This window comes from Heteronotia binoei, chromosome 1, assembly GCF_032191835.1.
Source record: "Heteronotia binoei isolate CCM8104 ecotype False Entrance Well chromosome 1, APGP_CSIRO_Hbin_v1, whole genome shotgun sequence".
Lineage (NCBI taxonomy): Eukaryota > Metazoa > Chordata > Lepidosauria > Squamata > Gekkonidae > Heteronotia > Heteronotia binoei.
The window spans coordinates 163,497,177-163,520,872 of NC_083223.1; the positions used below are offsets into that span (position 1 = coordinate 163,497,177).

The window sequence follows — 23,696 nt, forward strand, 5'->3', positions numbered from 1 at the left end:
GAGGCGCTCTTGAAAGGACAAAAGGAGGGAGAGGAAATGGTATCTCAGCAATTAGAAAAGAATCCAACACAGGAGGAGGGTTCCTGGAAAAATGTAACCCGAAGGAGAAAGAAAATCAGAAGATGTTCTGAGCCCTTGCTGCTCAGCAATAGGTTCCAGGATCTCCCCGCAGTAACTGATTCTGAACCATCGGAACAAGGGCTACTTCCCCAGCCTCAACGAAGCTTGAAGAAAGTTTCTCAGGATCCTGTGGATAAGAAGCCTGGAGCTTCTTATATAGGAAGAGGAAGGTGGTGGTGACTGAAGACTCCTTGCTCAGAGGGGTGGAGCCCAAAGTGTGCTGACCGGACTTATCATCCTGAGAGGTCTGCTGTCTGCCGGGTGCACACATCCAGCATGTGACAGAAAGGATTGGAAGACTTATCAAGGCCACGGATTACTATCCTTTCTTGTTGATCCACGTGGGAACGAACGATACTGCCCGTCATAGCCCTGAATGTATTAGAAAAGACTATGTGGCTCTGGGTCAGAAGGTGAAGGAGCTGGGCGCACAGGTTGTGTTCTCATCAGTGCTTTCTGTTATTGTAAAAACATTTTTTTTATTATTCTACAACATATTATACACTATTTCATTTACTTCTCTCAAATAAAAGTCAATATATTGCATCACATTTCCACCTCCCCCTCCTCTCTTTCAAGACTTTCCCAGTGTTACTTACAATATAAAAACAATAAAGGTAATTTAACATTTAAAAAAACTGCTTAAAAAGAAAAAAAGGAACTTATACTTCTTTATGGTTATTACCTCATTCGATTAATGATCCAATATATTACTAAATTAAGTCATATTATCTATCTTATTATAATCTTTTAAGAAAGAACAAAATATTTTCTCATACTCTCATCTTAAGAACATAAGAGAAGCCATGTTAGATCAGGCCAATGGCCCATCCAGTCCAACATTCTGTGTCACACAATAGCCAAATATATACACACACACACACACACACACACACACACACACTGTGGCTAATAGCCACTGATGGACCTCTGCTCCATATTTTTATCTAACCCCCTCTTGAAGGAGGCTATGCTTGTGGCCGCCACCACCTCCTGTGGCAGTCAATTCCACAAGTTAATCACCCTTTGGGTGAAGAAGTACTTCCTTTTATCCGTTTTAACCTGGCTGCTCAGCAATTTCATCGAATGCCCACGAGTTCTTGTATTGTGAGAAAGGGAGAAAAGTACTTCTTTCTCTACTTTCTCCATCCCATGCATTATCTTGTAAACCTCTATCATGTCACCCCGCAGTCGACGTTTCTCCAAGCAAAAGAGCCCTAAGCGTTTCAACCTTTCTTCATAGGGAAAGTGTTCCAGCCCTTTAATCATTCTAGTTGCCCTTTTCTGGACTTTCTCCAATGCTATAATATCCTTTTTGAGGTGCGGCGACCAGAATTGCACACAGTATTCCAAATGAGACCGCGCCATCGATTTATACAGGGGCATTATGATACTGGCTGATTTGTTTTCAATTCCCTTCCTAATAATTCCCAGCATGGTGTTGGCCTTTTTTATTGCAAACGCACACTGTCTTGACATTTTCAGTGAATTATCTACCACGACCCCAAGATCTCTCTCATGGTCAGTCTCTGCCAGTTCACACCCCATCAACTTGTATTTGTAGTTGGGATTCTTGGCCCCAATGTGCATTACTTTGCACTTGGCCACATTGAACCGCATCTGCCACGTTGACACCCACTCACCCAGCCTCAACAGATCCCTTTGGAGTTCCTCACAATCCTCTCTGGTTCTCACCACCCTGAACAATTTAGTGCCATCCGCAAACTTGGCCACTTCACTGCTCACTCCCAACTCCAAATCATTTATGAACAAGTTAAAGAGCATGGGACCCAGTACCGAGCCCTGTGGCACCCCACTGCTTACCGTCCTCCACTGCGAAGACTGCCCATTTATACTCACTCTCTGCTTCCTATTACTCAGCCAGTTTTTGATCCACAAGAGGACCTGTCCTTTTACTCCATGACTCTCAAGCTTTCTAAGGAGCCTTTGATGAGGAACTTTATCAAAAGCTTTCTGGAAGTCAAGGTAAACAACATCTATCGGGTCTCCTTTGTCCACATCATTCTTATCATTCTTATCTCAGTAAATTAAAAATAGCTGATAAACAAGTTATCCATTATCAAATTTCACCAAGTGTCCTTTCACTCTCCAATGTTCTTCCACATAGTTCTGAAACTTTCGCCATTCATTATTAAATTTTTCCATATCAAGTTCCTTTAGTGTTCTTGTTAATTTGTCCATTTCACTCCATTGCATAGTTTTCATAACCCAGTCCCATTTCCTGGAATTTTATTTTGCTTCCACAACTGCACATACAATGTCCGTGCAGCTGAAAGCATGTACCAAAATAATGTTCTGTCTTGCTTCAGAAAATTTTCTATTTGTAATCACAACAAAAAGATTTCTGGTGCCTTCTTCACTTTGTATCCCAAAATCTTTGACATTTCTTGCTGGATTAAGAAATGTCAAAGATTTTGGGATACAAAGTGAAGAAGGCACCAGAAATCTTTCACAGCCCTTTCACAAGTCCACAACATATGGTAGAAGGACCTTTCATGTTTTTTACATTTCCAACATTGATTAGACATCTGATTATTTTTTTGACAGTTTTTTTCGGTGTCATATACCATCTATACAACATTTTGTAACAATTTTCTTTTATGTTATTACTGTCAAGCATGGTAAAATTCCATTCGTAATTGATTGTTTTAGGGTCCTCCATAAAACTGGTCTGTGAAGTATCATGGAGGACCAAGGTCTGTTAGCTCTGATATTCTTTCCCCTCCCCCTTTTTGCTTTATTGCTTGCAAAGTAAAAGTAGAGAAACAGCTTTTGATAAAGTTCCTCATCAAAGGCTCCTTAGAAAGCTTGAGAATCATGGAGTAAAAGGACAGGTCCTCTTGTGGATCAAAAACTGGCTGAGTAATAGGAAGCAGAGAGTGAGTATAAATGGGCAGTCTTCGCAGTGGAGGACGGTAAGCAGTGGGGTGCCGCAGGGCTCGGTACTGGGTCCCATGCTTTTTAACTTGTTCATAAATGATTTAGAGTTCGGAGTGAGCAGTGAAGTGGCCAAGTTTGCGGATGACACTAAATTGTTCAGGGTGGTGAGAACCAGAGAGGATTGTGAGGAACTCCAAAGGGATCTGTTGAGGCTGGGTGAGTGGGCGTCAACGTGGCAGATGCGGTTCAATGTGGCCAAGTGCAAAGTAATGCACATTGGGGCTAAGAATCCCAGCTACAAATACAAGTTGATGGGGTGTGAACTGGCAGAGACTGATCAAGAGAGAGATCTTGGGGTCATGATAGATAACTCACTGAAAGTGTCAAGACAGTGTGCGTTTGCAATAAAAAAGGCCAATGCCATGCTGGGAATTATTAGGAAGGGAATTGAAAACAAATCAGCCAGTATCATAATGCCCCTGTATAAATCGATGGTGCGGTCTCATTTGGAGTACTGTGTGCAGTTCTGGTCGCCGCACCTCAAAAAGGATATTATAGCTTTAGAGAAGGTACAGAGAAGGGCAACTAGAATGATTAAAGGGCTGGAGCACTTTCCCTATGAAGAAAGGTTGAAACGCTTGGGACTCTTTAGCTTGGAGAAACGTCGACTGCGGGGTGACATGATAGAGGTTTACAAGATAATGCATGGAATGGAGAAAGTAGAGAAAGAAGTACTTTTCTCCCTTTCTCACAATACAAGAACTCGTGGGCATTCGATGAAATTGCTGAGCAGACAGGTTAAGACGGATAAAAGGAAGTACTTCTTCACCCAAAGGGTGATTAACATGTGGAATTCACTGCCACAGGAGGTGGTGGCGGCCACAAGTATAGCCACCTTCAAGAGGGGTTTAGATAAAAATATGGAGCACAGGTCCATCAGTGGCTATTAGCCACAGTGTATGGAGCACAGGTCCATCAGTGGCTATTAGCCACAGTGTATGTGTGTATATAACATTTTTTGCCACTGTGTGACACAGAGTGTTGGACTTGATGGGCCGTTGGCCTGATCCAACATGGCTTCTCTTATGTTCTTATGTTCTTACTGAAAGTATCGGTCTATCAATAAACGTAGTCTTGTATCAAACCCGACTCGTCATTGAAACCACATGCTTGACAATTACAAGTCGATATTTTCATAGAGTTCTTCCACAAATATTCCCATTGTTCCATGTGAATTTCCTTGTTTATATTAATTGCCCACTTTATCATTTGAGATTTTACCACTTATTCCTCTGTAGACCATTTCAGTAACAGTCTATATACTCTTGAGATCAATTTTATGTCCTCACCAAACAGCATTTTCTCCATTTCTATTTATTCTTGTCTTATTCCTTCATTCCTAATATCTTGCTTCAGCAGACTTTTAATTTGTAACCATTGAAACCAATTAAATTTATAATCCAATTCTTCCACTGATTTTAATTCTGCTTTGCCTCCTTGTATTTTTAACAATTGTTTATATGGTAACCATTTCTCTTCCTCAATATCCAAATATAACTTTATTACTTCCGTTGGCACAATCCACAGCGGTTTCCTCTCATCCCCATATTTTTGGTATTTCAACTAAGTTTTAAGCAAACTATTTCTTACATAATGATGTGAGAAAAAACCGTCCATTTTACTTTTCCCATAGCACAAATATGCATGCCAACCAAAAACCTTTCCATGGCCTTCTAATGTTAATAATTTTGTTTAATAACGCTATCCAATCCTTAATCCATACCGAACAAACTGCATCATGATATAGTCTTAAATCCGGTACTTGGAAGCCTCTCCTTTCTTTAGCGTCTTTCAGGATCTTCATCTTAATTCTTGGTTTCTTGCCAGCCCATATAAATTCCGAAACTTTCCTCTGCCATTTATGAAATTGTTTATCTTCTTTCACTATTGCTATAGTTTGAAACAAGAACATTATTCCTGGTAATACATTCATTTTTATTGCTGATATTCTACCCAGGATAGACAAATTCAACTTATTCCATTTTTGTAAGTCCACCTCAATTTTCCGCCAAAGCTTTTCATAGTTGTTTTTAAATAAGTCAATATTCTTTGTTGTAATTTCTACTCCTAAATACTTTACTTTAGAGGCCACTTCACAGTTTGTTAAATTTTGTAATTCCATCTGCTTAGATTTTGACATATTTTTACACAAAATTTGTTTTCTCTTTATTTACATAAAAGCCTGTTAGATCACCATATTAGTTTATTTTTTGGAGCAGCAACGGTGTCACTTGAGTTGGGTTTTCATTTATAAACATTACATCATCTGCAAACGCTCTGTATTTGTAAGAAAAGCCTTTTAATTTCAAACCCTCTATCTCCTTATCTTCTTGAACTTGCATAAGCAGTATTTCCAGCGTCATTATAAATATCAAAGGGAATAGAGGGCACCCTTGTCTTGTTCCTTTACAAATTGCTATTTTCTCTGTCAAATCTGCATTTATACAAAGTCTTGCTTGTTGGTCAGTATATATTGCCTTTACCATTCTAACAAAGTCTTCACCCAATCCCAATTTCTCCATTACTGCAAACATAAAGTCCCAATGAACATTGTCAAAAGCTTTCTCTGCATCAGCGAAAAGCAAAGCTACTTCTTTTCCAGGATGTTTTTCATAATATTCTATTATATCTATTACAGTTCTGATATTTTCTCTTAATTGCCTTCTGGGGATAAACCCTGCTTGTTCCTCTTTAACAAAACTATTCAAATGCTGCTTCAGGCATTCCGCTAAAATTCTAGCATATATTTTGTAGTCATTATTTAGCAATGAAATTGGTCTATAGTTTTTTACATTAGTCACATCTCTGTCTTCTTTTGGTATCAATGAGATTACTGCTTCCTTCCAAGTATTAGGTATCTTTCCATCTATTCTTATAATGTTCATCAATTTCTGAAGTTTTGGAAGTAGAATTTCTTTAAGAACTTTATAATATCTTGAGAAAGTGACTATCTTGCTGGATCAGAGGAATGCTGTAGACATCGTTTATCTTGATTTCAGTAAGGCTTTTGATAAGGTTCCCCATACTATACTTGTGACAAGGTGGTAAAATGTGGTTTTGATTAGGTGGATCTGTAACTGGTTGACAGATCGCACCCAAAGAGTGTTTGTGAATGGTTTTTCATCCTCCTCTTGGAGAGGAGTGACAAGTGGAGTGCCTCAAGGATCTGTCCTGGGACCTGTTTTGTTCAACATCTTTATCAATGATTTGGATGAAGGAATAGAGGGAATGCTTATTAAATTTGCAGATGATACTAAATTGGGAGGGGTTGCAAACACAGAAGAAGATAGCAACAAAATACAGGATGACCCTGACAGCCTGGAAAACTGGGCTAAAAATCAATAAAATGAATTTTAACGGGGATAAATGTAAAGTTCTGCATTTAGGTAGGAAAAATCCAATGCATGGTTATAGGATGGGGGAGACTTGTCTTAGCAGCAGTATGTATGAAAAGGATCTAGGGGTCTTATTGGGTCATACGGTGAACATGAGTTAACAGTGTGATGCGGTGGTTTAAAAGGCAAATGCAATTTTGGGCTGTATCAACAGAAGTATAGTGTCCAGATCACATGATGTGATGGTATCGCTTTACTCTGTTCTTGTAAGACCTCACCTGGAGTATTGTGTTCACTTTTGGGCACCACATTTTAAGGATATAGACAAGCTAGTACAAGTCCAGAGGAGGGCAACGAAGATGGTGAGGGGTCTGGAGTCCAAGTCCTATGAGGAAACGTTGAAGGAGCTGGGGATGTTTAGCTTGGGGAGGAGATGGCTGAGAGGTGATATGATCACCATCTTCAAGTACCTGAAGGTCTGTCATATAGAGGATGGTGTGGAATTATTTTCTGTGGCCCCGGAAGGTAGCACCAGAACCAATTGGTTGAAATTAAATCAAAAGAGTTTCCGACTCAATATCAGGAAGAACTTCCTGACCGTTAAAGCGATTCCTCAGTGGAACAGGCTTCCTCGGGAGGTGGTGAGTTGTAAATCCTCCTTCCTTGGAGGTTTTTAAACAGAGGCTAGATGGCCAGCAATGAAGATCCTGTGAATTTAGGGGGGAGGGGTTTTTGAGTTTCCTGCATTGTGCAGGGGGTTGGACTAGATGACCCTAGTGGTCCCTTCCAATTCTATGATCCTATGATTTTATTTAAGGATTTACATTCAGAGAAATCATTGCAAATATCTATTCTTAATGCTTCACAGCCTTCCAAGGCTTAGGGATGCAAGAGCTAATATAGCAATGTCTTAAGCAAGGACGCTTGTATGGGCTTCAAGGAAAATGAAGCCCTGTTCAATTCTGTAAATCAAAAGCAGCCATCTTCTGTCTTTGCCTCCCTTTCACATGCTTGTTAATAACTTTTTCTTTCTTTCTCTCCTACTATTAATCTTTCCTTAAAATGTTATGGTATCTGCCTATGCTGTATATGGATCCAAAAGGCATACAGAAATCAGTTTCTGCAGGAAACCCACTGTAATACTACGTGACATACTGTGAATGAACAGGATTGGCACCTTATAACATCCTCTACTTTTCTTTCTGAAAGCAGAAATTTTTATACTATGATGGTTAACTGTAATACACCTCACCCTAAAGTAGAATCAGCAAACTATTTATAGTGCACAATGATTTGGTAGTTCAAATCATTACCAGAGATTAATTTCCTGCAGATAGCTCAGATTGCGCAAAAGCCCTTGCTCATAAGAATCAGAAAGGTTTTAGCAGCTGGATGTACCTTTTGATGAGTGGTCCTTTTTTCCTGCAAAAGCAAAATAGATGTAAACTGTATCTGAAGATGTAGTGACTATCTTCAGTGTTTGTTACTGCCTGCAATCCCCAACACCTGAAATGCAATTTGGCCACTTTTTCTCAAATGTGTCCTTATCTGAAACAGTTCTTTACTTCCTTTGTATCGCTGATCTATTTATGTTAATAGTTGATATTAATAGTTTAAGAAATGATACATGAACTTAATTCATACCAAATCGGACCTTCCATCCATCAAGATCAGTGTTGTCTGCTCAGATTGGCTGCAGCTCTTCAGAGGTCTTTAACATCATCTACTACCTGATCCCTTTAACTGAAGACACTGGGGATTGAATTTGGGACCTTCTGCATACCAAGCAAATGCTCCACCACTAAATTATAACCCCTTACCCACTTCTGCTTTCACTGTAATGAATGGATTAAGAACTGCCCACTTTTCTGAGGACCAAACTATCCAAGTAAGCTTTGCTGGCTCTTTCCTGTGTATATCCAAATGCCCTTCTCCAACTTGCGGCCCTCTTCTTCAGTGTTTTCGTGATATCTCTCTCCTTCTTATCAATGGGATACATGAAAATGTCCATGTTATCATTTCATAAAGCAGATTACTGGGTTGGATTTAAGTTGCTTGGTTTTATGACACTGTCTAGTCTTTGATTCTTTTTCCAACTCCTCTCCTGCCTGAGAACCATTTTTTAAAAAGGATAAAACTCTTGGTAAATAGAATTCATACACATGAAGCACCAAGAAAGGGATTAAAAAAACCCAAACTTCAGTGTTTTTGAAGGAAACCCACTTTTTATTCCTTGTGGTCAACTACATCAAAAATTGTGGTTATCTTTTTAAAAATCCATCCCTACACCCTCAACTATACCTGTAAAAATAAAAATGAAGAGTTGGATCTGGAAAAAAAAAAGGTAGCTGAATGAAACTTTTCTCCCTTCCTGAGGACTTCCCGGGTAGGAAAATGCCGAGCTGAGCTGCTTCTCATAAAGGGAGCAGGCTGGAACTTCTGTTCGGGGTAGCGGAAGGCAAATTAATGCCTACTGCCTACTTTTCTCAGTTAGAGATTAGTCCAAGATATGCACAGAAAACTTTGAGGAGATTTACCTTGGCTAAAAGGGAGTCCCGGGGGGGGGGGGGGGGACTCCTTTGAGGGGTCTCCGGAGAAGAGTTGAATTTTCCTCATCTGCAGAAGTTCTCTGAGTCATTTATTTGACATAAGCTCGACAGAATCCTAACCTTCTTGGACATTACTAAACATCTAAAGCTACACAAGACCAGTGTGGATCTGGATAACTTGCAGAAAAGGTACAGATTACTATCTTTCATTCCAGGACTATTTAAAGTTAAACAGAATAAATTCAGAAGGTGGGAAATGGAAATCTAGAAAGCTTGGAAGAAGAAGGGATGAAGAGGTGAAGTTTGGACTTTTTAAATTTAAAGGACAGTGCTAAAAAGTGAGAAGGAATTTATTGTTTGGTCTACTTGCGGTTTTGAAAAAAGAGCACCATCGTCACAGACCTGCAGCATACACAGTCAACACAAGAAGTACGTCAAGTATCGTGAGATCTCTCTACCAGCGAAAACGGGATTTGGTGGCAAGTAAAGCAGGAAGCATTAGATGAAAAGCCTCCTCTAGGACTATAATACCATAGAAAAACATCGGCGGCCATTGCAAGGAGGTCAAAATTAAAATAATATTTTTAAGGTGTTCAGGATATTAATAATTGTTGGAAACAACTGAGGTGGTGATGAAAAGATAAATACTATTGGACATTATTGTTAATAATAGATTTTAGAAGCTTTTAAAAGAAAAAAGAAATTTTTTTAAAGGGAAGTAGAAAGCCGCGACCACCATTTTGAAATAATTAAAAACTTTAAAAATTAATCTCAGCCTAGGAGGCTCTGAGGACAGCGAAATTAGGCTTGTTGGAAAAAACAAGCTCTAATCTTTTGAATCTGATAGTCAAATTTTAAATTGGTTAGAGTAAAATTTTCAGTGTTTTTAAATGTCAGAGCATAGGCAAACCCGTACAAGGGCCACTTCTCTGGAGAAAATGCAGGAACAATTAGAGGCAACGGAGGCTAGAATGATGAAAGGTATGAAAGAGATAACTGCCTCTAAGAAAGAAATTATAGAAGAGATTAAAAAAGACATTGAGGATCTCAGAAATGAGACTGAGGATACATCTAAGAAAGTGCAGGAGGTAGAAGGGAGAATGAAAGTATATGATTCCACCTTGCTGAAAATACAAGAAAAAGTGGCAATCCATGACTGCAAATTGATGGAGACTCAGATACGTCTGAGAGGAGTACCTGAAAAGGAAGAAAGTGACTTGAAAGAATATATAATAAAAACAATTGCAGAATTTTTGGAGGAAGATCCTGAAGAGACTAAAAATATGATGATGATATTGGATTTATATCCCGCCCTCCACTCCAAAGAGTCTCAGAGCAGCTCACAATCTCCTTTACCTTCCTCCCCCACAACAGACACCCTGTGAGGTGGGTGGGGCTAGAGAGGGTTCTCACAGCAGCTGCCCTTTCAAGGACAACCTCTGCCAGAGCTATGGTTGACCAAGGCCATGCTAGCAGGTGCAAGTGGAGGAGTGGGGAATCAAACCCGGTTCTCCAAGATAAGAGTCCGCACACTTAACCATTACACCAAACTGGCTCTCCAGTTTGTATAGAGTGAATAGAGTATGTATAGAGTGAATTCATTCTATGGCAAAAAAAATAATCTACCAAGAGATGTGGTCACAAGATATATGACAAAGGAAATGGTGAGAAAGATCATGAACAAAAATTTTGAAAAGACATTGATAGTAGGAGGTAGTAGAGTAAGAATCATGAAGGAGTTACCAAGGCAAGTGATAAATGACAGAAGAACATACAAAAAACTGACAGAAATTACGGGAAAATGAAATGAGGTAGATGGATAATACCTAAAAGTTTGAGCTTTGAACTTCAGGGAAAAAGAATTACAATTACAAATGAACAGGAACTGCGTAGATTTTATGAAGAACATAAAGAATCTGCATCATGATGGATTACAAATTATTATCTTGGAATGTAAATGGACTAAATTCACCACAAATCCATTTCATTGGATTAAAAAGCAAAATTGTAATATAGTTTGTCTACAAGAAGTACATATAAAACAGAAGGATTATACATTTTTATGGAATAAACAATTGGGATTAGAATTTTATTCCCTGGCTGAGCAGAAGAAAAGGGGAATGATTTTTTATGTTAAACAGGAATTGGATCCGAAATTAGTACTTAAAGATAAAAATTGAAGATTTGTAGCAATAGAAATTTGAATGGGAAAAAAAGTTGTTATTGGGATTGTACACTCCAAACGGAGCAAAGGATGTATTTTTTAAGGATGTTACACAACAACTTGATGAATTGACATATGATCAAGTTTTGATAATGGGGGACTTTAATGGAACAATTCAAAATGCATTGGATAGATCTGGACAAAAAAAAATAATAAAGAAGGAAAATTGCCAAAATCTTTTTTTGAATTGGTTAAACAAGAAAATCTGGAAGATATATGGAGGAAATTTAATCCTGAAGTACGGGACTATACCTTTTTTTCAGCAAGACATAACTCTTTTTCTAAAATTGACATGTTGTGGGGCACTAAAGATTTGGGCCTTATAGCAAAGAAAATTGAGATTCTACCTAAAATAGGAGATGATCATAACCCAATAATGTGGATTACAAATTCATTGAAAAAATCAAGAAGGTGGAGATTAAATGAAGATTTACTACAGAATAAAGAAATAGTGACATCTCTAGAAAACGAAACCAAAGCTTTCTTCCAGATAAACGACAGAGAAGATATTGAATTCCAGATGGTGTGGGATGCCTATAAAGCAGTAATGAGAGGAATATTGATAACACTGAACAATAAAGATAAGAGGGCAAAAGATAAACAGATGTTGGATATTCAAAATGAAATAAAGAAAAAAGGTGAATTAAGGAAAAGGCCAGGGAAAAAGAAAATTATGAGGGAGATTACAATATTGCAAACACAAATGAGAAATTTGTTACATAAAGAACTGGAATGGAATTGGAAAAAATTACAGCAAAAGTCTTTTGAGGGAGCAAATAAACCTGGAAAGTACCTGGCCTGGCAATTGAAAAAAGAGAGAGAAAGTAAAACTATTAGTAAGATTGTGGCTGATGAAAGAGGGATGGTGGACCAAGAAGGAATAAAAAGAGAATTTTTTAAATATTATGCTGAACTATTTAAGGTTGTTAAAATAAAGAAAGAAAAGATGGAACTGTATTTACAAAATATTAAAATAGCACCCTTAACAGAAAATATGAAAAAAGTTTTGAATGCGCCAATTGAAAGAATAGAGATTGAAGCTGCAATCAATGCAATGAAAATTGGAAAGGCACCTGGGCCAGATAGATATACAGCTAAGTTCTTTAAAACCTTTAAAGAGGAATTAATACCGAAACTTCAAAAATTGATGAACATGATAAGATTAAAAGGTAAAATACCAAATACATGGAAGGAAGCAGTGATTTCGTTAATTCCAAAAGAAGACAGAGATGTCACAAATGTTAAAAATTACAGACCGATTTCATTATTGAATAATTACTATAAAATATACATAAGAATACTGACAGAACGACTTAAGCAATATTTGATAAACTTTATAAAGGAAGATCAAGGGGGGTTTCTCCCCAAAAGACAGATAAGAGACAATATTAGGACTGTTCTAAATATTGTAGAATATTATGAAAAACATCCAGAAAAGGAAGCAGCATTATTCTTTGCGGATGCAGAAAAAGCATTTGATAATATAAACTGGGACTTTATGTTTGCAGTTATGGAGAAAATGGAGTTGGGAGAAGACTTTATAAGGACGATAAAAGCAATATATACTGAACAACGTGCAAGGCTATGTATAAATGCAGACCTTACAGAAGATATGATAATTAGTAAAGGTACAAGACAAGGGTGTTCACTCTCTCCTGTTGTTTATAATGACACTTGAAATTTTGCTGATGCAAATTCAAGAAGACAAAGAAATAGGATTAAAAATAAAAGGATTTACTTATAAATATAGAGCATTTGCAGATGACATAATATTTAAAAATGAAAATCCCACTCAAGTAACACCCTTGCTGTTAGCTAAAATACAAGAATATGGAGAACTGAAGGAATTTTATATAAATAAAGAAAAATCAAAAATTTTATGTAAGAATATGCAAGTAAGTAAACAAAAGGAGTTTTACAAAAGCTAACGGATTGTGAAGTTACTTCAAAGATAAAATATTTGGGTGTGGAGATAACAATGAAGAATATTGATTTGTTTAAAAATAATTATGAGAAGCTATGGCGTAAAATGGATGAAGATATGATAAAGTGGAATAAACTTAATTTGTCACTGTTGGGTAGAATAGCTGCAATTAAAATGAACATTTTACCAAGATAATGTATTTATTTCAAACTATTCCGATTGTGAAGGACAGCAAACAGTTTAACAGATGGCAGAGGAAGATATCAGAATTTGTGTGGGCTTGGAAGAAACCAAGGATCAAAATGAAAATTTTAACAGATGCTAAAGAGAGAGGAGGATTCCAATTACCAGATTTAAAACTATATCATGAAGCAGTCTGCTTAGTGTGGATAAAAGAATGGGTGATGCTACTAAACAGAAAAATTTTGGCATTGGAAGGTCATGGAAATAAATTCAGCTGGCACGCTTATATGTACTATGGGGGAAAAAAAGATGGATTTTTTTTCTCCCACCGTTATATAAGAAATAATTTGTTGAATACGTGGATGAAATATAAGAAATATGGTGATGAGAGAAAACCATTATGGATAGTGCCAGCAGAAGTGATAAAAATAACGGCTGAAGTGGGTGAAGAAAAGTGGTTGTCATATAATCAGCTATTAAAAATACAAGGCGGTAAAACTGAAAACTGCAAAAGAGTTGAATAATAAGTATGACTGGTTTCAAATGCAACAAATAAAGAGTTTGGTGGAAAAAGACATTAAAACTGAAGGAATAAGAAAAGAACAAACAGAAATGGAAATAGTTCTGCTTGGAGATAATGAAAAATCAATTTCAAAACTATATAAACTGCTTTTGAAATGGTCTACAGAAGATGAAGTAATGAAATCTCAAATATTTAAGTGGGTAATTAATGTAAATAAAGAAATACAGATGGAAACTTAGGAATATCTTTGGAAGAATTCTATAAAGCTTTCAACATGTCATAGTATTAAAGAGAACTGTTTTAAAATGATGTATAGATGGTATATAACTCCTAAAAAGTTGGCAAAGATGAACAATAAGATGCCAGATAGATGTTGGAAGTGTAAAAAACATGATGGTTCTTTTTACCATATGTAGTGGACTTGTGAAAGAGCAAAAAAGTACTGGCAGATGATTCAACAAGAAATATCTAGGATCTTGGGATATAAAATCAAGAAAGTTGCAGAGACATTTTTGTTGGGATTATAAATGGAAAAATTTCCAAAAGAAGATAGAACTATAATTTGGTACTTGCTCTCAGCTGCTATGACATTGTATGTGCAGTTGTGGAAGCAAGAAAGAATACCAGAGAAATGGGATTGGATTATAAAAGTTATAACATGGAGTGAAATGGACAAATTGACAAGAATTTTAAGAGACTATGATCTAGAAACTTTTAAGTTGGAGTGGAAGAAGTTTAGAAGTTATATAGAAAAAGAGTGGAAAATAAAAGGACATTGGACAATTCTTGATAATGATTAAGTCTTAAAAGAAAGAAAAATAGAGTTTTATTAGTTAAGGGTACCTTTAAATATTAGTATTTTAAGTATACAACACCTGCGGGGGTCAAGTAACGGGGGGAGGAGGGGTTAGAAAAGTAATATATGGGATAGATAAAAAGAAGTAATTAATAATGCAAGAATTGATTGTTACCATATGTAACTGGAATAAAATTGTTTTAAATAAAAAAAAACTTTTCTCCCTTCCTCGTCCACTAATCTCCACAAAATGCTCTCAGGGGATAGGACACCCTAATAAACAACATGAGGGAAGTTTGCAGTAGCAAACTGTGGAACTTACTAGCTTAGCTGAATACTACCTTAAGTGTTATTATGTTATTTGTCTGTTTATGTAATTATTTATATCTTGCCTTTTTTTTGTGGTGCAAGGCAGATTACCAATGATAATTAATAAACTTCATATTTAAAATCAACAAAGTACCCGTCCAATAATTCTCCCAAAGAGCCCTAGCAAATGAAAATGGCCTTGTAGCACTTTCCAAGAAAATCTAAAGATGGTGTCTTTTCCCCGCTGCGGGAGAAACATGGGCTCTGGTTGATGCCAGATGGACTACCTTAAATGGGATAAGTGTAGATAGCATGCTTGAGGATGGTAGCTTGTGCCTAGAAATGTAAGGGAGGAGATGGTCCTTTAGGTATGTAGATCTTTATCTCCCAAACTGAAAACATTCCAGATGTTCTTTATGGATTGTTCTTGAAGAAACTATGCTCCAAGGACCTGTAAAAGATCTTATCAGGAAGTAACAATCTTGGAACATAACCAGCCTCTCCTGTGACAGAACCAAGTCCAGCCCTTTTTAGCAGCCTTCCTCTAAATGCCTTTCATTGCAGAAACAGAACATCCAAATAATTAAGTAGAGTCTTCATGGTTTTCATTTTCTTGCCTTAGCTTGTGCAGAGATGAGTTAACGTTTTATAACAGCACAGCATTTTAGGAATCAGGAACTTCAGCAGGTACCCATCATTATTATTGACACTCTTTAGCATGCAACTCTACAAAACTGTTCCAGTTAAAAGATGTGTAAAATAAGTGAGCCGTGACCTGGAGGGTCCAGGCTAGCCCAATTGCATGGATCTTGGAAGCTAAGAAAGGTCAACTCTAAACAGAACTAGGATGGAAGACCACTAAGGAAGTCCAGGGGTGCTATGCAGAGGTAGGCAACAGCAAACAGCTCTGAATGACTCTTGCCTTGAAAACCTTTAAAGGCTGCTGTAAGGGCACTTTCCACCACCAAGGTAAATAAAAGAGTACAATGCTGTTACCTATTTTCATCAGTACAAAAACAAAGTCAGCGAGATGGCTCAGATTTGTCTGTGTGTCTAACAGTAGCAAACAATGAAATGAACAAACCATATCTATATAATGCACCCAACATAACCCAAAGTAGTAAGCAAAAGGAAAAGTGGCCCTTTTGACCATCCACAGCCAGTAAGCTTCTACATCCCAGACTTAAATAAAGAAAGTATGCCTACAATCATAGCCTTCATCATATGGTTGAGCACTGAAATATCATATGTAGGTCATCCGTGAATAACAGCTGGCAAAAGAAGAGCTAAGAATGAACTGCAAAAAGGTCTTGCTGCAGGATAGCATAATCTCTGTTATATTTGAGGTAGTGAAAGGGCTGTGTATATTTCAAACATGAAGTAAACAGCTTAGTAATAAAAATAAGCTTCAAATGCATTTTCTTTCAATAATTCCAGTACTCCAGGATGCACCTTAAAATCACAGCTGGCAATTTAGGGAAGATTTTGGCCTTTTGCTGCACCATTGAGAATTTTGCAGTAGTAGGATATACTACCCAAAGGGGAGCTTCCTTTGTCAGGGTATAGGGACAAAAGGTTCTAGGAAAACCCTAAGGCAGAAAAGGACAGAATGCTTTGAAGAAGATGCCATCATATAATCATATACCTTTTTGTTTCTCTCAGCCAGGACCTTTACAGGTTGAGGAGGGGCCTCTGAGGGAAAGTTAACCCATTCTTTCCTTCCTGTCTTCTTTTAAGTAACACTGGCTAGGCAGCTGGGGAGTCAAGGGGCTTGGGACAAAATCAAGGCAAAGAGCAACAGAACTTAACCAAATCAGGCTACCGAGATACATTTCTCAGCTTAAAACTAAGCAACTTGATGCCCCCCCTCTTTGCTCCATCATGTCAGAAACAAAACAAAGAGCAACATATGGAGTATGTTTTATAGATGACTTGAATGCTACAGCCCATTTACTCCATTGGTTTGTTTCTAGTGGAACCCTTGGGTGGGGAGGGGGCTATGTCTACCTTCAAAGTCAAGTGGCTTCTCATGACCAATCTAAAAATGTGGTAGATCATTCACAGGTTGTTCATGTTAGCTGATGCAGACTATTATGTTTGCTCAGACCTGCTAGATGTTGGGGCATCTGTGCTGTTCATCACAGGATGCGAAATCTGCCTCCCCACTAAGCCCCCTCGACAGCTAGCATTCTCCTGGGATTTTGGTGAGGGGTCTGTGTCAAAAACATACTGTAAGCTACAATTAAGTTTTACTGTATGGTAAAGAAACCCTATACCACTCTTTTAGGACAACCACTGTAGCCCATGTCCTGATGTTCTAAAACAGGGGAGTTTTGTTAATTACTTTTCTGTCTGCCATTGTTTACAAGAAGGCCACCATGGACTAATAATGATGTGGTTACTCTAAAAGTTTATACAATCTTAACTTCATATAGTCAGAATTATCCAGGACTGGGCTAGCCTGTTGTCAGACTTTAACTGGGATGGCAAAGGTTTTTTTTTCTGTAGCAGTGGTAAGTTTATATATATGGAATGGTAAGGTTATATATACAGGGCAGAGGACTAGAAGGGGTATTTCTGGGACCCTTCCTAACTCTGTGGATCTATGATTAACACTTCTTTGAAATGGACAAGCAACCACACCTATTTGTATTAGCACATCGAAGACAGAAACTATTCTGGACAACCATAGCATCACTATTATTAAAACTGCATGCCCAGCCAAGTGCCAAGAACCAAACAAAATGAATAGTCTGGGAACATTATAGCAAAGTGCACTAACTGTAAAAGCATTTTTATCTTTTATCATTACAGGCTAACAGTCTTAAATATCTGCACCAAGATGTATCATGTATTCCTGAACTATGTATTTACACATAACACAAGTGGGCCATTTCTTGGAAGTCAAACGTTACATACAGACATAACATTAACAAACATCCTGTTTTTATATATCTATTTAATATAGAATTTCTGAGAAGTACTCTATTGCTCACATGATCGTGTTTACAAAGTCCCATTTGTATTTATGGATGTTCTTAAAGACATCAAAAAAAAGCCATGAATAGCTATTAAAATACATCCTAAAAGAAGATAGTGTAATTGTGGTTACAAATGAGGATTACTTGCCACAGTGCCAGAAGTACTATGGCAGAAAGATAAGTGGTTTCCTGTGTGGCACAAAAAGAGCTAGTGCTTGAGTTCCTGTGGTAGATAAGCCATATCTCTCTACAGTGCATATAAATATTGCCGATGAAATTAAACTCTTTACCACTGATACTCTTCAGCATTTGCAACAAGCTGGCAAATTCAGTGCTTCAATGAAGCAAAATCACTAAAATTCCAGGAAAACTCACATGAAAATGTTTGACCAGAGTAAGTGTTGTTTACACACTGCCTGGTGTATGAAGATAATCCAGGTGACAGAGTACAAGAGCACTGACTTGCATATTTCCCTGGGGTGGGGCCATGTCTCACTGGCAGAACATCAGGGCGGTAACATTATAAAACAGATTATACAGTTAAAACATTGCCAATTCTGTGTACTACAAATAGAATAAAACACAGCAACATATTTAAACTATCTGAAGGCATCAATCCCTTGGGGAGGGGGGAGTTGGGAATCAGTCTGCCCACCTTGGATGATGCATTGCTTGTGCAATCCCAGCAGATGAGGAGTCTGGCAGTGCTCGTGGATGCCTCCCTCTCCATGGAGTCCAGGTCACCACAGTTGCCAGGTCTGCCTTTTATCATCTCTGGCAAGTCAGGCAATTGGTCCCATACCTCTCCCCCAGGACTTGGATACAGTGACCCATGCAACAGTCACTTCCAGGCTTGATTATTATAACCGAACTCTACGTGGGCTTGCCCTTGAAGTAGATCCAGAAACTCCAGCTGGTGCAAAATGGGGCAGTGCTTAAGTTCCTGTGGTAGATAAGCCACAGGATGCATTTAGCCAGTGCTATGCCAATTACACTGGATACTGATTGAGTACCAGATCTGCTTCAAGGTACTGATATCGACCTTCAAAGTTTTGTGCGGCCTGGGACTAGCATACTTGAGTATAGCTGTTCTACTCCTTTCTCTTATATGAGTATCTTTGTTTTTAAAAAATAAAAATTGCCTTACAATGCTAAAGAATCAACTTATTATTATTTCTCTCTGAGAATAGCAGTGAGGAGATCAAGCAATTTCCCCTCAGTTTTCTTGATTAGTTTTCAATACTCACATTTATGTTCTACTTAACTTTACCAAGTGTTCTGCTTCTGCATATACATACCTTTACCGAGAAACATAACTCAAATTTCCACTTTAAGTGGAAAATATTTTTGTATGCTATTTTGTATTTTAACTCACTTATGATATCCCATCCATCTGGGGTTTCTTTAGAATTCATTCAGAATATTTAGAAAACCAGATTTTTTTCTTTCTTATTCAGTGTGATCATACAAAGTTGTGAATGGTTGTAATATTTTAAAAATGCAACTAGGATGAGAAACAATTAATACGAATGGAACAGGATAGAAGATTGTCAGTTATTAGGGGAATATGCAGGAATTGATGGGATAAAAGATGAAGTTGGAAAGAATCTTTCTAATTGTTCCCCCACCATAATTATATGATGCACCATCAGGATACAGTGTTCATATAATGAGAAAAACAACAGAGGGGAAAAAAGCCAATAAAAGGGGGTAGGGGGATGAATATGGCCCAATGCATTTATCTGTGCTTTGAGACCTCACTTGGGAGAAAAATGGAGTAAAAATACTTGAAAGTTAATTACATTTAAGAATATAAATTAAGGTGCTATATCAAAGGCCTTGTGGAAAATGTGGGTGTTGAGGAACAATTTGAAGGACAAGAGAGCAATGAACTGTAAACTTGGAATTACAAAGATTGGAATTATGTACAGTACATGCAACGAAGATGGATGGGTTGTAACTGAAACGGGAGCTTTGGGTGACAATGCATAGCAATGATGGATACATGAGGACACAATAAACAAGACTGTCTGAGGCTCCAGCTGAGAAAGGAAAACAGAATGAAAACACATCCTGAAGAGATTCTAGGCAAGGTGACTGATGGAGTACTATAAGTGACACTGGGGATGTGGATATTTGTAGGTCCACTGAAGACAATGGTAGATGGGGACATAATCCTGTGATGGAAAGACTGGCAAAATAGAGTCAAGGAGAGTAGCAGAGTAGAAAGATGGGAATCAGTAGGTGAGATATGCAGAGTGCAAAGAATTATCCATAAAGACACAACTAGGTAGGGCTTTTTCTGTAGCCTCCACAATACTGTTGTCCAGCTGTACATTGGCACCCTCATCTTGCTCATGTGCAGGGCCGTGCAGCACAACAGACTGCTCAGGTGCAGTCACCCTGCCAAGTTTCACACAGTCCTTGCTTCAAAGACTGCTGCTTGAACTGGAAGGAGTTAAATGGGAGCCAAAGATCAGGAGCAAAGAAAATACCAGAACAGTAGAAGATTTGATGGGAGACAGTGGTGGATGATAGAGAATGAATATGGTACACCACTATGATGAAAAGAAGCTGAATGCTAGAAGCAAGAGAAATAAAAGAGATGAGTCACTGGGGTGTAAAGAGTGAAGTTTATGGAAGCCTCTCCACCAAAGAAGGCTCCAGCCTGGCAAGGAGCAGAGAAAATTCTCCTTGTACTGCAGCTATTAGGAGGGAAGGTGGCACTGTAAAACCCTGGAGTGGCCAAACTTGCATAACTTAAGAGCCACATAGAATAAATGTCAGATGCCTGAGAGCCACAAGACATGAGCATCAGATGTTTGACAAGAGGAAGGGTGGGTGTGGTGGAAGGAAAGCAACTTTAACTTTAAACACATTCTTCAAGCTGCTGGCTGGCTTGGAGAAGTGATTTAAAGAGGCAAATGCATTCTCTATGCTGGCCAGTTGGGTGGTAGGGGCTTTGAGAGCCACACAATATACGTGAAAGAGCCACAGTTTGGCCACCCCTTGGTATAGCCCAATCATGTCAGATCTCAGGCACTAAGTAGGATTGTTACTTGGATTGGAGATCACCAAGAAAAGTTCTTCAGAAGGTAATGACAAAAACAAAAACTTCTGCTTCTCATTCCAGTTGCCTTGAAAGTCCCTTGCTGGGGTCCCCACAATCTGCTGTGATTTGATGACACTTGCAGAGGTACTGAAGAAAAGTTAAAACGTTTGGAGCTCTTTAGCTTGGAGAAACGACTGCAGGGTGACATGATAGAAGTTTACAAGATTATGCATGGGATGGAGAAAGTGGAGAAAGACGTACTTTTCTCCCTTTCTCACAATACAAGAACTCATGGGCATTCAATGAAATTGCTGAGCAGTCGGTTTAAAACAGATAAAATTAAGTACTTCTCCACCCAAAGGATGATTAACATTTGGAATTCACTGCCACAGGAGGTGGTGGCGGCTACAAGCATAGCCAGCTTCAAGAGGGGATTGGATAAAAATATGGAGCTGAGGTCCATCAGTGGCTATTAGCCACAGTATATTACTGGAACTGTTTGGGGCAGTGATGCTCTGTATTCTTGGTGCTTGGGGGGGAGGGGCAAAGTGGAAGGGCTTCTAGACCCACTTGTGAACCTCCTGATGGCACTTGGGGGGGTTTTTTGCCACTGTGTGACACAGAGTGTTGGACCTGATGGGCCATTGGCCTGATCCAACATGGCTTCTCTTATGTTCTTACTGCAGCTACTAAAACAGGATGGAGCAAAACTCAGTAGATTATGACAAAACAGTAACAAGCTTCTGTCATTCAATGGTGAGAAAATCGCATTCCGCACATACTCAAGCACCCTCATTTTCCTGATGAAGGGCCATTCAGTCTGAATAGTTTAAGGATAACACACTCTGGATCAGAGGTTAATAATTCGGGGGTGGGAGAGACGATGGCTCCTCCCAGTGTGAACCAGGAGATTAGGGATGGTCTAGTTTAAGGACGAAGAGCAGTCAGTAACAGTATACCAGTGGGCTAGATGGGCCGCCAGTATAACAACTTAATTTTCTCGCTTATTAAAAAGGGGACGGGTGTCGATGGGAAGCTTGAGCAAATGGTACACGCTTTGCTACGGAAGCACCAACATATGGTCGCGCACGGACATGAGTCGCAGATCGGCTGACCGTAGAATGGCGCCATTCGGCTGCTCTGCACATGATCTGGGGTTACCAGTCCCGGCAAGCGCGCTTTGCACATGCACAGAGATACTCTTGCCTCGGGGCTCCCGGGCAGGCGGCGTGCCGCGCGTGCTGTCCTTACCGAAGAGGCTGTTGCTGAAGCCATCCCACACGCAGCCGGCTTCGTCCCAGACCCAGCGGCTGCGGAGGCAGGAGAAGAAGGTGAAGCTGACGCCAAAGAGCGAGACGAGCAGGTCGCTGAGGCTGATGTTGACCAGGAAGAGGTTGGTGGGCGAGCGGAGCCGCTTGAACTTGGCGTAAAGCACCAGCACCAGCAAGTTGTTGCACAAACCCAGCAGGCCAATGGTGGCGATCAGCAGGGCCAGCAGCTCGTAGGTGCTCGCGCTGAAGGGCGGCCCCGCGTCCTCGGCAGCTGCAGCCGCCGTCTGCTGCTCGGCGTCCCGTTCCGCTGGCTTCAGGCTGCCACCGCTGCCGGTCCTGCCGCCCTCGCCGCTGCTGTTCCCCGAGTACATGGCTCGACGTTGCTGCCCGGGACGCGCCGCTCACATGCCTTGGCTGCCACTCTCCGGCTCCAGCGCGCAGGCTGCGGGAAAACGTCTAGCACCGGTCCAAGCCACCGAGCCCATTGCCCAGCCCGCGCCGCGGTTCTTGGCGCCAAAGGTGGAAAGGGGCGGAGCCAGCAGCCCGGGCTGAGGGGAGGGCTGCGGGAAGCCCCTTGATTAGGGCGGCTAATCCTGGGCGCCTGGGTTCGGCGCAAGTCCCGGGGTGGAGCAGAGCAGGACTGGTTTCCGAGTGACAGGCGTGCTTCGGCCAACGGAAGAAAGGAACGAACCGGTGCCCTAAACAGCCCTTGCTAGGAGTGGGTGGGATTCTGAATTTCTGAGCATGGAGGCTTTGGAGCGGCTGGCCAGAAAAACGTTTAGAATACAGTCCGAGATGTTTCCCATCTGACTTTATTATTTGATGGAGTCTTAATACTTCGGGGCTCCAAGAAAGGTAGAAAAACTATTATAGATGCAGTAAATCCTCTTTTAATTTGAGGAATGGATCAGAAAGTCTTGATTTGTATGTTTGAAACCAATACATTTGGTTGAGTAATTAAGCATGGTAATCAGCTTGTACACGTGCATAATGCGTTGGCGGGCGTGGAGGCGGAGAGATCAGACATTTATGTTTATTTATTTTTAGAAAAATTATGCCATCTCTCCAGGGAGAGCATTCCAAAGACAAGGCACCATCACAGAAAAAGCCCTGCCACTCACCTTCTCTTTTATTCAGTTTATTTTACTTCATCTCTATTTTTCTCCCCAATGGGGACCCAAAGTAGCTTACAACATTCTCCCCTTCTCTAAAAAAACCAGCGCTGCCCCCCCACCGGTCCATGGAAAAATTGTCTTCCATGAAACCAGTCCCTGGTGCCAAAAAGTTTGGGAGGCACTGCTCTAAAAGGTAAGTTAGACTGAAAGTGTGCAAGCCAGCAAGATTCTGGAGCAGAGCAAGGTATTGAACCCAGGTCTCCCATATGCTAGTACAACACTGTGGCCATGACAGCTCCCTCCCAGTGTGATCTCGCCCAGCAGTTGGATGTAGAAGTTAGAAAAATAACAGG

The 23,696-nt window shown here is 39.6% G+C and overlaps 1 protein-coding gene across 1 annotated transcript in view; it reads right to left on the reverse strand.

Moving 5' to 3' along the window:
* The window catches only part of OPN3 (opsin 3), a 30,475-nt gene extending 7,718 nt beyond the window's left edge, over window positions 1–22,757 (reverse strand). Inside the window, exon 1 of the mRNA XM_060243482.1 lies at window positions 22,209–22,757. Within this exon, the coding sequence (XP_060099465.1) occupies window positions 22,209–22,599 (391 nt within the window). The 5' untranslated portion in view covers window positions 22,600–22,757. The remainder of the gene's footprint in view (window positions 1–22,208) is intronic.
* Window positions 22,758–23,696: the final 939 nt, after the last annotated feature.